We start from the raw sequence: 14,330 nt of genomic DNA, 5'->3' as shown, positions 1-14,330 counted from the left end.
GTACTATTAACATTTAACACTATTATTAAACAAAATGATAACCCTAGGTCGCCGACATCTTCACTGAAGTCATTTGATCAAATTGAAGCCTTATCAATGGTACATAAATAAAACGAAGATAATGGTTAAGAATAATTTAATAAAACTGTTAACAGATGAATACTGACAACACAATTAATATGCATATTTCTACATAATTGCACAAATCTTTAATAACTAAAACGAAGCGAAGAACCATGGGCCAACTGGAGTTCACATGATAAATTTGTAAATAAATGCTAGACCGAATGATAGAGTTAATTTGTAATCTGACCCATCGCTTTTTGCCGCGTTTATACCGATTGTAGCTATTATCTATAAATAATATAGCTGTTTATCACTATGTGTGTGTATATCTAGTGTAGTCGCATATATGTGAAAATCAGAAAATGTCGACAATGATCTGTCCAGGTCTTAAAATTACCGTAGCTTAAACGCAAGTCTACATTTAGTAATTTCAAGATTTCGTTGCAGTTAAACCGACTACACTAAATATATAAATAAAACCATAAAACACAATCTATGTGCTAAATATAGGTCAAAGGTTAACCCTATTTGTTATATAATTTAACACTACCGAGAGAAACTGACTTATTTATAAGAGATATAACGTTGATTAAAGTCATGTGATTAATTTATTATAATGATATATTCTACTGCGGAATGTAAACAATATGATATAGATTAGCTCAAATTCATAATAAATAATAAAATATATAGGTAGTTGAACACGTTGTTATTATAAATATGTTTACTTGATTAAATTCATAATAATATCTTGAAAAATAGCAATAAAATGACTCAATGAGAAAAATTTCAACACAATTTCCTTTAAATTAATGAAACAATATTTTCTTCAATATAGCAGCTAAAACGGTAATCTCCTTATCTTATAAACATCAAAGCGAGTTCTGATACGAATTATAACAATAAGTACTAGTTTATTTGTTCTAGACGCTATCTGAATTATTCTAATAACGACATATGCTACTTTAAGGAAGAAAAGTTTATAATTTTGGGACATTTTAGTTCAAAGAAATGCATTGGTTATAACTGAATGTAAATCAAAAAAATGTTACAAAAATTATTGCAATATGCGTAACCTGAATTTTCATTTAAATATAATTTTATATAGCAATACTTAAATGATTTTAACTAGAGTAAGGTAGGTACTAATTATGAATACTATAAAGTACACACAATGACCAATATTTTAAACAAATTTAAATTTATACATGTAACAGCAACACTTTTAAAACTTATAACATGTAACATAAATTATAGTATTATTAAAATAAACATTTTATACATTGTCTTTTAATATAGTCTATATAATAATAACGAAAAGTTAGATGTCACACCCCATCTCGATATAATTATAATACTTAATTTCGTGATAAAATCAAAAATCATAGGCAATTAAAACACGACTGTACTTTTCCAAGTACCCTCAAAACGCGTAAAACGAAACCCAATCTAACGGTGAATAAATCGGGAGGTTTAAAGGAAAAACCAAAGATATATAGAGGTCAATGTTTAAGCCGTGAGAGAGCTGAGGTCCGAGAGGAAGTTGTCGGGAGTGAGAATGTGGGAGGAGCCAATGATGACCTCCCAGTTCTTTAGAGCCGCCGTGACTTCGTACGCGCAACGTACCTCCGAGAAACACACACCTGGAAGTATAATAATTAATAATAATGAAATTAAGGGAAGAATTTTTTTCTATCTACAAAGAGATCGTGATGAAAACGACGTATCTAAGAACCAAAAGTAGGAGGACGTGTCATGTCATCTCACGTCAACGAACGGATTTTGATAAATTTATACAGGGTGACTGGTAAGACGTCAGACGCATTTTGACAGGACAGGAGCTTTTTCTCATGAAACTGAACAACTTTTGTTCTACAACTTTGCTGAATTCGTAGAAAAAAATTTGGACTTTGTATGGAAATCGATCAGCTGATTAGCGAAGTTTCCTTACAAAGTCCAATTTTTTACGAATTCAGAAAAGTTGTAGAACAAAAGTTGTTCAGCTGCTCCTGTCTAAATTCGTCTAATGTCTTACCTTTCACCTGGTATACACAAATTTTTTTTCGGCATTTTATTTATCGATTTTGAAAAAAACAATACATGGAGTGTAATAGAATTACTGTTTTGTTAAGTGACTTACCTCCAACCACAAAAACGATCAATCGAGGTACATTCTTGATGGTCTGTTGAGCTTTGTCCTTATGCCAGTGGCCGTAACGGACGCTAAAGTGCAAAAAATAACTAGTCAATACAATAATGCTAAATTAAAAAAAAAAAAACCATAACAAATCAATTTTGTATTTTGTACGTTTTTTGCTAAATTATTTTATTCATTAAAAAAATATATTTTATTAATTGCAATTTTATACTTAATAATTTACCTCGTCGGAGCTTGGTAGCCGGAAGTCTGAGCGCGACCGGCCAGGAATGGGAAGTGACGTTGATCCAGTTTATCTTCAATAGCGTCCTCCATTATATCCTATTAAAAAACAACATTTTTGAAGTGAAACTTCTTTATCGGGGTTGGAAAAAAATTTAGTGTAACATTTTTTCGTTACGCGCCATCTTGTTTTTATCCCTTACACGCTTGATTGACGTATTTCTGTAAAGTTGCATAATGCATAGTAAAATATTTTTTGAAAAATGAAGTCATAAAGAAGTTTCACTTCTTACGTGTGTACACTAGTACACGCACACCTTTTTTTTTATAATCACTATCTATCCTGAATTTTGAAAGATCTTAACTGAATTATATTTCTACATATTTATAAAAGAAAGTCCTTTGCCGCGCCTATCTGTTCACGACAAACTCAAAAAGTACTGCACCGATTTTCATTCGGTTTTCACCAATGGATAGCGGTATTCGGGCTGGAAACCTAGTTTACTACTGTATGTATTCCCACTAATATTTTAATATGATGATGACATTTTGATAACTGATATAAACTAAAAAAATTATGCTAATATAAATAATATATATTTTTTGGGAAACACATTCTTACCTTGATAACAGGTGTCCATCGTGACATCTGATATGTTTGTTCAGTGATCCTCTCCTTCCGAGGCACTTGATATTGCTTCTTCCTGTTGCCCTGCAATAATAAATATACGTTTCTACTTAAAAATAAATTAATTAACCAATAAGTGATTTATTAACTGTGCAAAAAAGTGGTTTCTTACCGCTTACTTGGTTAACTTGGAAAACTTTAAACTTATTAATTACCTACCTACTTAAATTGATTCTTTTTTTTAATTTTTGTACCTATAATTATTACAAACATTCATATAAATTTCATACTAACATCAACAACAACATTCAATCCGAGGTTGGCGAGATTCAACAGGGCTTGCTTATCAGATGGTTCTAGCTGCGCGTGCGTCACCAGCTTGTTGAGATTCTCTTCAGAGATGCCGTTCTTCGACATTATGTACAGCGCTATTATGCGCATCTTGTCGTAGTTCTTGACGGACTGTGGAATTATTATTATTTATTAGTATTAGGGCGTATTCAGAAAGAAAGCTTGAAACTTATAAGCGCCTATCGGCGCTTATCAGCGCTGGTAACCCGCGCAGGAAAAAATAAATGCTTCCTTTGTGAAGAACGAACCAGCGTTGACAAGCGCCGATAAGCGCTTATAAGTTTCAAGCTTTCTTTCTGAATACGCCCTTAAAAATGGGGAACATAACATGCTGAACATATGAATGGACAACTTCCATCGTTTTTTTTTTCAATTAAAAAGGTGATCACTTAATTAGCAAAAGCATGTAGCATAAATTTCAAAGCTATGAGAAATTAATACCGCAACTGCAACTAGTCACAATCGCCTATTAAAAGGTGGCCAAAATGGCTTAGCGGCTTTATATAAAACACTTATTCACATTAACATCTTATTTCGTGACAATTATGTTAAAAATTATTGTGTGTGTGTGTGTGTGTGTATGCGCCCGTATAAGAAAAACTTTATGAAAAAGGTATGTAAGTTTGGAATTCAGTGTTCATAAATATGGTATTTAGCTATACCTGATCCAAAAGAACTGGAACAATGCTCCTCATGTGGTCTTTAATTTTCTCTCCCTCGGCATCAGTACCCATTGCAAGATCCTAAACAATGATTTTATATTATTATATTCTATGAAGCAAGAAGTAAATATAATCATTATAAAATATTAAAGAATTTAAGTTATAACATTTTGTAGCTATACTTATTTTGAAACAAAAAAAAATGTTTTTCCATGATCAAATAAAATTCATTTTATTGTCACCTGTTCAACTTTGCAGAGTTTGTCGACATATCCCTGGTATGCCTTCATGCAATCTTCAGCAAGACGCAGATGAGTAGCGTACTTCGATAGCTCCTTCTGGTACTGGGGCATCTTCTTGATCATGAGTGATAGATCTCGCATAGATTGTTTGTCACCTGAATGGGTAAATATTCATACGGAAATTAAAATTATAGTTTTATTTATGTAAAAAAAGTGAAGTCTCATGTCCCCTAGTGGGGTAAGGGGCAGATGCATTATACATCTGTTTCACTGATCGATTTTCTTTTAGAGTTATTTATTAGTAGTTCGTTTATATTATTTGTTAAGCCTATTATCCACGTAGTCCGCACATCGTGCACACGATTTCATTAATTTAAGATTGCAAGACGAATGCTTGCAATTTGCGATGCAAACTTGAATCAAGAATCAATCAAAACTTGACGCACGAGTGTCTGATGCGTTACCGTACGTTGCCGCTTCGTGCGTTTGACGTTCAAAATAGGTCTAATAATTGAAATGAGCAGCCAAAATGAGTACATAGTTAATTAAGAATGCATGCCACTATTCCACCAATATACTACGATCACATTTATTATTATTTTTTAAACAATACCACAACAGTTAAAATGCAAAACAAGAAATATTAAATTTGCATGAATCAACTATAAACTCACTGCTATCTATTTATTTTCATTAATGTTAACATTCTATCTAGATACTAATATTATAAAGAGGAAAGGTTTGTATGTATGTATGTATGTATGGTTTTCACGCATAAACTACTGGACCGATTTTGATGAAATTTGGCACAGATAAACTTTAGACCCTGAGAAAGAACATAGGCTACCTTTTATTGCGAAATATGTACCACGGGCGAAGGCGGGGCGGACCGCTAGTAGAGAATAAATTAAAAACATACCTCCTCCCATGCGCTTGGACTCGGTGAATTTCTTCAAATTCTTAGTGACTGACGTGGATACAACAGCAATGTGCTGATGGCGCAGCTCCACCCAGAGCTCGTCGTTTTCATCTAACAACACTTCTTTCATGCTCCCGGCTGATGCTTCATATCTTTAAATGACATTAGATATCAGTTAATAATTAATTTTTAAATTTAGATTTGATTTACTTATCCAAAATATTTTTATAAAATAATATGCCTGATAATTTTTGGATCATGTTATGCTTCAACAGTTGCCTGAATATTATAACAATTTTCAAGATATTACTGGATTACGGAACGGAAAATAATGAATAATAAAAAATACTCCACATATTTTGTATGAATAAATCGAACTATTAAACATTTCTGTGTAAATTTCGAAATCTAGAATCAATTTCAATATGTCTAATGTTAACAAATGTTAATCCCCATATTATATCAAAGCTAGTATAAAAGCAAATCAAACCTGTAGACATCATTCTCAATGGGCAGTAGATCATAGGCCATGGCCTGCAGGGTGAGCTCATGCAAGAGTGGGGACACGCAATCGAACCCGCGATCCAAAACCAACAGCTGAGACCGTGCTTTCTCCGGACCTTCACCCATGGTTGGCTCGTCGGCCTGATAAATATATACAAATGGAAGTTATAACATAATATTTTGTAGGAAATTGTAATACTTTTTAATATGGCATCGGAAATGATGAAATGTTACGGATTATGATATCATTCGCCCTTTAAGCATGCATTTCGTATATTTATTGTATTTGTATATAAAAAATAGAATACCTTGTAAGCATCAAGCTTTTGTTGAATAAGCTGAGCTAATTCCACATTTCGCTCCCAGTCACTGAAAAATTATAATGGTATAAATTAAAAATCATATCAAGCATAATAATAAAAGTTACTGTATGTACTGAAATTTTAAAGTAGGTACTATATTGAAGTTGTAAAATTATACTAATTAATTCAATATTTCAGAGAAATTAATTATCAGTTTGAACAATATCAGAATGTTAATGAATTACCTGCGATATCGCACCGACGGATATTCCCCAAGCGTTGCACAAAGCGTAGCGATTTGTTCTGCAATACGCTCCATGTTAGCATTGCGAGTTTGGGTGAGCGCTGGGTTGTACATGCATTGGAAGGTTTCCGGAGAGTCCAACGAGAACACCTATAATACAAACAACATTTAATACAAATTTTATACATACCGCCTTGTATTTTTTAGTGTTAAACATTAATTGCACAATGTTCTCAATACTTACTTCAATTTTTTATAAAAAAGTTCAGGCTGATATTGAGGCTTATAGACTAAGAACCAATCTGGCAAATATATCAAATTAAGATAGATAACAAAACAATAATCATTGATTCAATATTAAATAATACATTGGCCTGAAATAAAAAGAACCATCTATTTTCACAAACATATCACCTGGCTCTCATAAGGTAAAAAGGCGATGTTGATTTCCTTCAATGTTTTAATTTTTCTTGCAGCAGAAGACTTGCATAGTTCGTTGAACAATTCCTCAGGACACACTAGTTTAGAGCAGCGTGTAAAGTAATAATGGAATCTCAAAATAGTTTTATGGTATAAATAGTAATTTGTAATAACATATAAAGTCTACTTGGTGAAATACTGAGAGGGCAAGCAAAACTGAGAGAACAAACCTGTTGTTCATACGGTATGTAAGCTATGTTGATTTCCTTTAATGTTTTGATATATTTAGCTACACGACTACGGGATAATTCATCAAATAGTACATCAGGACAAGCTGCAAGTAAAAGTAAAATAAAATTGAAAATGCAACTAAATATCAAGCTAATAAATGTAAATAAAAAATAAATAACTATGAATTATGATATGATATGTGAATATATTATGGATAATGTGTGTATCACTGTAATGTGTATGTATTATAGCAATTTTTTTGTTATGGATAATAACTGTAAATATTACCTTCAGTGAAAAATACATGTGCAGCCTTGTACATAATACGATTGCCTATTGAAAAGTCATTGATAAGAGCATGCACTGACTTTTCAGATGGAGTGATTAGGTAAATTCCATCCATTGTGTAGAGTGGTTCCCTCTTCTTATGAATATCTTCCACCACTAAAACATACAAAGTTCAGTACCATAGATATATTTAATAATATATTTTTATTAAACATCATTTTAAAATATTGTTTTCATATATTGTATACATATTCTACAATATAGCTATACAATATTTTAGAACATTACTAAAATAATAGTGAATGCTTCAACAACTGTGCCTTTGCAACATTGGTAGCACTGACCTAGTTAGCTTAAATTTTTTTATATGACTGTTATTGGTTTTTTTCATTAACCAATCAATTCTGGAGAGGTTTCTCTATTTCAAGCAAATATGCTGAGTCGATTGCTATTTAATCCATCAGTCCCCGGAATCACAGACACAATAGATAATCTATTGTGTCGCGCCCCGATCGGGGCGCTCGGTGGTCAATGGGTTAAAAGACATCTATATTGAGATTGCAACATTAATAAAAAGAAAACAACAAACATGTAATCCCCTCGGCGGAAATGTCATGCATTTTGCAGCAAGCAGACACCATCCTCATAGACAGCTGATCCACAATAAGGATCCTCCATTCCACTTTCTGATTCTCTTTACCTTTGGGTCGGTACCGAATGACTTCATTCATAATCTCTGTAAAATTGATTGTTTTTATTAGCTCTACAATAAAATAAGGGTTATTAATTGTATTAGAATGACTGTTTTGATGATATACCTGCTCCGGCTTTATCTAATATAATAGTGCATCACAGTAAAATTTAGTTTAATTAAATAGGTTTAAAGATCTAGCATACATAATTACATAGGTTTACATAGACATACATTTTTTAAATAATTATCAAGATATTTACCTTTCATAAAGTTGTTAACTATCTAATTATATCTATGACAAGCATCTTAACATAACTTTTAAAAAAAAATTATTTCATTACTGGAAATTTCTGTGTCATCAAAATCCTACAGTGATAAATAGTTTTTCTCATTTTAATAATATTGCTCAGTTTATAGTTAGCTAAATATGGTGTTATGTATCCAATTTTGCAAATACAACAAAAAATATATTTAAATACATAAATATTAGGTAAAGTCGCATTTATTACGAAAATTTAGCTAAAGCTTAAAATTGTTGAGTAAATTAGTTGGTATTTTGCATTTAAGTAATTATAAAAATAGATATGGAGATCATGTAAGTGGGCAGTAAGTAGTATGACCGCAATGTATGACGTTTTCTCACCCCTTCCCACCCCACTGTGAAGTGACAAGAAAATCAATAACAGACACCTAGGTCAACTTTAGCGACGTTTTATTTCTTTATTTCACGATATCATTACAGATATTAATTTAGTTTGTAATAATTATTATGAAATGATGAAAGTATCTGATATTGTTACTCGTAAATGATAAAATTACAAAAAGTTAATAATTTTGGAGTGTGATGTCTTATTGTCATATTCTACTAGGGAAACAGGAATTGATTTTGCTCGCCCCTAAACCATTATTTGATTTTGCAATTATTCCCAACACACTACAGTATTGGCTAAAAATATTAGTCATCGATAAAAGATAGGTGGGCTAGTTAGGGTTTCAGATCGGTAATAAACCTAAGCTTCTTGGTCATATAAAAATTTATCATAATAATTATAGTACTTACTTTGTCCAACTTGAGCTTTTAGAGCCATCTTGAACGATGAAATTTGTTTCAATAACAGCGAGCACAAAACTTAAGAATTTTCATTCAACAAAGGTTTTCTATATTTGACATTTGACAATGCACTGAAGTGTGAACACTGAACGATCATCGTTCAGCGATTACCCTGAAGTTAGATAAATGTTGCTATCATAATAAATTTCGAAGTTCATAAACTGTTGTACTTTAATATCTTTATGTGTATCTCTTGTTATAGGGACGAAAAAATAATATACTGTTATAATTCACATGGTATGTGTATTTCGTTGTAACAAAAACAAATAAATGTAAGCCTCTTTGAACATATAAATAAATGATAACGTAAAGTTCTAATAAAAAAGACTATCATTTTTCTTTTTGTGACGATAAATATTTTAAAATAATATTAACTGTATTATTTCAAAATTTTATGATGCAATTTATTGAAATAAAATATAAATGTCAACTAAATACATACACCAAATATACACAACACGACGTACACTTTCTAATCTTAGATCTATAATTATTCGTGAAATGGTAACACTGCTTTCCACTAATTCAAATTTCAAATTTTTACCAATTTCCTTTTCCTCAAATTTCCTAATATTTAGCCGATGTTATAAAATTTATTAATAATTTAAAAAATAAAGTTCTCTATATGGTTATTAGGTTTATACACTTATATTTTATATACCTACTCAATGTTTACTAAAATATTGTTTATACATGAAACCAAAAGTAGGTTCTCTATACTTTAAGAAAACAGTCTACCTTCATGACCTATTATTTTAATAATGGATCTTACTTCAGACCATATCCGTGTCCTAATTCCTACGGCAATCCTCTAAGAAAAAGTATATATTCTATGAAGATGGAAAGTTTTATTATAGCATTTCACTAAACATGTTTTGTTTTCCACATCTATATTAAAATAATTTCAGATAATTTTGTATGAATTTCAAATGTGCGCGCGCATGTAGTGATAACTCTGCCAGTAATAAAAGGGAGGGTCAATACGGAATGATAGAGACGTTGCATAAAGCTATTTCTCTCAGACATTGTTGAGTAAAATAGATCCGTAACTGCTCGGCAATTCTCGCTACGCGCGGATACATTCGTGATTTGTTCTTCGCAGTGTTTCGTTCAGCGTCAATTGACGAATCACAAATCAGTTTTTTGTCAGTTGTTTACGTAGTGACTGTGTATAATGTTGGAAAAGTGTATCAATCACGTGTGCGTTTATAAACAAAAATAAAAATAATTTTATTGTATTGTTTTTCAGTTTCTTACTGCAAATAGTTAGGAAACTATTAAAATTTATTTTATAAATATTGGGGGTAGAATATATTATAGGTAACTAAATATTATATTTTAAAAATTGTATTTACAAATACGTTACTTGCCTGTCATTACTTATTTAAAAAAATTATAAGGATAAAATATTATTACAATAAATTAAATAATAATGTTAATCTCTCAAACGAAAGTAATGAAACTATGTACAACGAGTAAAAGTGAAACTTAATTGAATATATACCTACTAATACATAATCTCAACGCTCTTTTTAATTAGTTACTTTAGTTTTTTTTTGTTTATAATAATAATTTAGTGAAAGTTAATAGTGTTCATAGGAGTTGAGGGTTTGTTTATGTTTACCAGATTTAGGTGCATTGGGTAGATGCTAAATATTATTCAGCACTAAAGGAAATTGCAGTGTATGCGAACTTTTTATCGGCGATGCGTGATTTGCTATCGATGGTGTCTTTTTTGGTACTGTTAATATTTAAATAGTGACTGTGAAAAAATGAGCGAAAAAACGAATTTGGTCATCCAATACCCATGCCGTGTAGAAGGTTGGGTGGATAGATGTGGTAAGTGGATATTTACGATTTTTTTCAAATAAAAAAAATATTTATACATAGTAATACCATTATTAGTCCATGGTAATACTTAGTTAGTTACTTATTCATTTGTTTGAATATAAATAAATGCAAGTGTTTATTATTGTAAAGTTATTCAAGGCGATCTACGTAAGCAGTTTTGGCTGTGGTTTTGGTACTGTATGACACAAGCGAAGGTAGAGATGAGTAATAAAGGTCAACAATCAAGTGATGTCGAATGTTTGTTAACAAAGCTTTTATACTTGTGTATAAAATATTGATCATAAATTGTATAACACTTTTGACTTAACTTATACTTACAGAGTTAAGCTTTTATTAGGTTCAAAACCCGAAATCTTGTCTTTGGCAGGTAGGTAGGTATAGGTACCTACCTAGAGTGGAAATTGGAAAAGCTCTCTCCTTCATCATGTCAACAGTTTCATGTTATAATCAAATAAAATACTTGTGCAGCATTCTTTTTATGAATGGGTAGTTTTAACTAGAAAGGTATAAAACAATTAATTAACATGCTACTTAGCTAATGCACACTTAAGTACCTAATGGATTGATAGGTACACTATTTGCATATTTTTAAGATAGAGATGATGGAATGATTTAAAAATGATAAAAAGTTGTCAATGTACACTACGAATTGCTTAAAGTTATAGGTACTATCACAAACTCATATGCTGTTTAACTTGAATGAACAATGATTCATCTCATTTATTCGCTATACGCACTACGATAAACTAGTATCTACCTACAGATACCTACAATGATTCGATTGTATGTTCGTGGCGCGTGCAATCACAATTATTAAATTGTGTGATTGGACAACTAGACTGGGGTAGAAGCCTTTAAAAATAATGAAAAGATAAAAAAAATCGCAGTCGGATGAAACCCATTAGAAAAGGAGGGGAATATGATAAAAATGTAAGGAAAAATAAATTACGGTCAATCCGAGTTCGGGAAGTGGGAGGGGGGAGCTTTTAAGAGAAAAAAATGTGCTCTCTTGATTTCCGACAAAACTACAAGTCCTACGGAAAAAAGTTCAATGGCAAAGTTGTAGGTAATAAAAGGATCTACAACTTTTGTATAAACAATTTTTTCACATAACCTCAAAATTTAGGTGAAAAATTCAAAAAACCAAGTTTTTGGTTTTTTATTTTTATCTACTTCAAAATTTATTGTTTTTCTACGAAATTTGGTGAAAACTTACTTTATTATGTCCCAAATACACTGTAATTTATTTGATTGAAAATATTTATTTTTTCGCCTTATTTTGAATTAATACCAAAAAAACAACCTAATTTTCAATCGAAAAGTCACCCGTCAAAATATCAGCTTTTTTCAAAAACTTGGGGTGCCTTTTATTCATTGAAATCTCTACTTTCATATGGTGTAAAAAAAATAAACACCACCATAGTGAATGTTCTCAGGAAATGCATACAAACAGTGTGATAATGAGCTTTTACTAAATCAGGCACACTTCTCGAACTCTATATCTTCTCTTGTATCGGCTTTTCGGTAATATTTCAAAAGAAAAATAATTATCTGTTCTAAGTTTAATATTTTACAGCATATTCAAAAGCAAAATGATGTCGATAAAAACATTTCAGGTAGTTCGAGAAGTGTGCCTGATTTAGTAAAAGCTAATTTTCACACTGTTTGTATGCATTTCCTGAGAACATTCACTATGGTGGTGTTTATTTTTTTTACACCATATGAAAGTAGAGATTTCAATGAATAAAAGGCACCCCAAGTTTTTGAAAAAAGCTGATATTTTGACGGGTGACTTTTCGATTGAAAATTAGGTTGTTTTTTTGGTATTAATTCAAAATAAGGCGAAAAAATAAATATTTTCAATCAAATAAATTACAGTGTATTTGGGACATAATAAAGTAAGTTTTCACCAAATTTCGTAGAAAAACAATAAATTTTGAAGTAGATAAAAATAAAAAACCAAAAACTTGGTTTTTTGAATTTTTCACCTAAATTTTGAGGTTATGTGAAAAAATTGTTTATACAAAAGTTGTAGATCCTTTTATTACCTACAACTTTGCCATTGAACTTTTTTCCGTAGGACTTGTAGTTTTGTCGGAAATCGAGAGAGACCATTTTTTTCTCTTAAAAGCTCCCCCCTCCCACTTCCCGAACTCGGATTGACCGTAATTTATTTTTCCTTACATTTTTATCATATTCCCCTCCTTTTCTAATGGGTTTCATCCGACTGCGATTTTTTTTTGTTTCAAAAGGAGAATGGGCATTTTACTATGGAAGTTGGGCCTGAACTCTTGAGTTGGACCAATACACATGAGATATTGTTTTTTTATTAGATCATAACACATACATAACGGGAAAAATATATATATAAAAATAATCAACCGGGTTTTTGTACAGTCACATCAAGTTTAATTTCTTTGTGTATAATATTTTTTGCAATAAATAACTCTTACAAGACAATGACAATATCTTTATGTTACTCCAATTCACTTTCATTTACAAATACGTACTAATCTTAAGCCTTCTAATAACCGAAATACACTAATATTATGTTTTGTAACAGGCACCTAGATACCGTGTTTATTATAATTCAACGTAGTTAGACGTTTTTTGTGGTTAAACTCAGTCACTCCAGTGACATTTAGATTTATATTTACTTCACTCGAATTAAAAAAACCGTTTTGTGCGCAAAATAATAGCCTAATAAATAAAACTTTTTGCCTTGACTGTACAAGAACCCGGTTGATTTATTTTTTTATTTTATTTTTTTCGTAAGGTATGTGTAATGATCTATCACAAAAACAATATTTCGTGTGTATTGGTCTTAGCCCAAGTTTCAGGCCCAATTTGCCCATTCTCCTTTATCTACTCTAGTCTAAACTTGTCTTCATCTTATAAATTATGACATAGGAGCTGTTATTATTTGGGAATGCCGTTATTAATATAATAATAAAGAAATTTAATAATATATATAATACGTATGTAACATATGTAAGTACATAGTAAGGTATATAATGTAACTCATATCGCTTTTTTTTCTACTTTTTTTAGTTTCTATTGCGTAGGTACATAGAAAGTCAAATTACCTAATTCATACGTTCACAAAAATGCACTTCTTCCTACTCCGATCGTTCAAAATATGTTTATGCGACGATGACGAATAAATAGTCGATAACTACTTAAATATAAATTTATCTCTTTAATTGGATGAAAGCTACAAAATAATAATCAAGAATAATTTATCTTTGATACTTATCTCAGAGGAGGTATAGGTACCCAGGTAGCTCTCGTTCAGAATGTTGTTTTATCCATATCCATAATCATACAATCATCTTTTACTAATATTTTCTCCTATGAAATCTTATTGGAAATATTTTTTCATAAATTTTCAATTATTGATGTTAGTAGTACTTTGGATGTAGTGAAAATTATACCTA

At 30.9% G+C, this 14,330-nt stretch overlaps 2 protein-coding genes across 4 annotated transcripts in view; one reads left to right on the top strand and one right to left on the bottom strand.

Moving 5' to 3' along the window:
- Positions 1–121: 121 nt before the first annotated feature.
- On the bottom strand, positions 122–9,126 carry Rop (Syntaxin-binding protein Rop). Of its 2 annotated transcripts, none has more exons than XM_090119477.1 (15): positions 8,992–9,126; positions 7,827–7,973; positions 7,238–7,393; positions 6,949–7,052; positions 6,300–6,448; positions 6,061–6,121; positions 5,739–5,893; positions 5,249–5,400; positions 4,330–4,484; positions 4,088–4,168; positions 3,369–3,536; positions 3,069–3,158; positions 2,448–2,545; positions 2,207–2,289; positions 122–1,709 (listed from the first exon to the last, which is right to left on the bottom strand). In XM_090119477.1, the coding sequence occupies exons 1-15, from the start codon at positions 9,017–9,019 to the stop codon at positions 1,576–1,578; spliced, it is 1,761 nt and encodes a 586-aa protein (XP_089975603.1). In that variant the 5' UTR covers positions 9,020–9,126; the 3' UTR covers positions 122–1,575. The 2 variants fall into 2 exon arrangements, with proteins under 2 accessions (XP_089975603.1, XP_089975604.1); XM_090119478.1 differs by lacking the exon at positions 6,949–7,052 and adding an exon at positions 6,713–6,816.
- Positions 9,127–10,102: 976 nt separating this feature from the next.
- The window catches only part of raskol (Ras GTPase-activating protein raskol), a 131,650-nt gene continuing 127,422 nt past the window's right edge, over positions 10,103–14,330 (top strand). The window contains exons 1-2 of one of the 2 annotated variants that reach the window (XM_090119471.1): positions 10,103–10,242; positions 10,670–10,881. In XM_090119471.1, coding sequence (XP_089975597.1) covers positions 10,815–10,881 — 67 coding nt within the window. In that variant the 5' untranslated portion in view covers positions 10,103–10,242; positions 10,670–10,814. Of the gene's footprint in view, positions 10,363–10,669; positions 10,882–14,330 lie in introns of both variants that reach the window. The other variant, XM_090119470.1, reaches the window with a different exon arrangement.

Source organism: Colias eurytheme, chromosome 3 (assembly GCF_061535395.1).
Source record: "Colias eurytheme isolate Ceu_HAF_F1 chromosome 3, ilColEury1 Martin Lab GWU primary, whole genome shotgun sequence".
Classification (NCBI taxonomy): domain Eukaryota; kingdom Metazoa; phylum Arthropoda; class Insecta; order Lepidoptera; family Pieridae; genus Colias; species Colias eurytheme.
The sequence above is the reverse complement of the archived record's forward strand: the minus strand, read 5'-3'. Positions and strand labels throughout refer to the sequence as shown.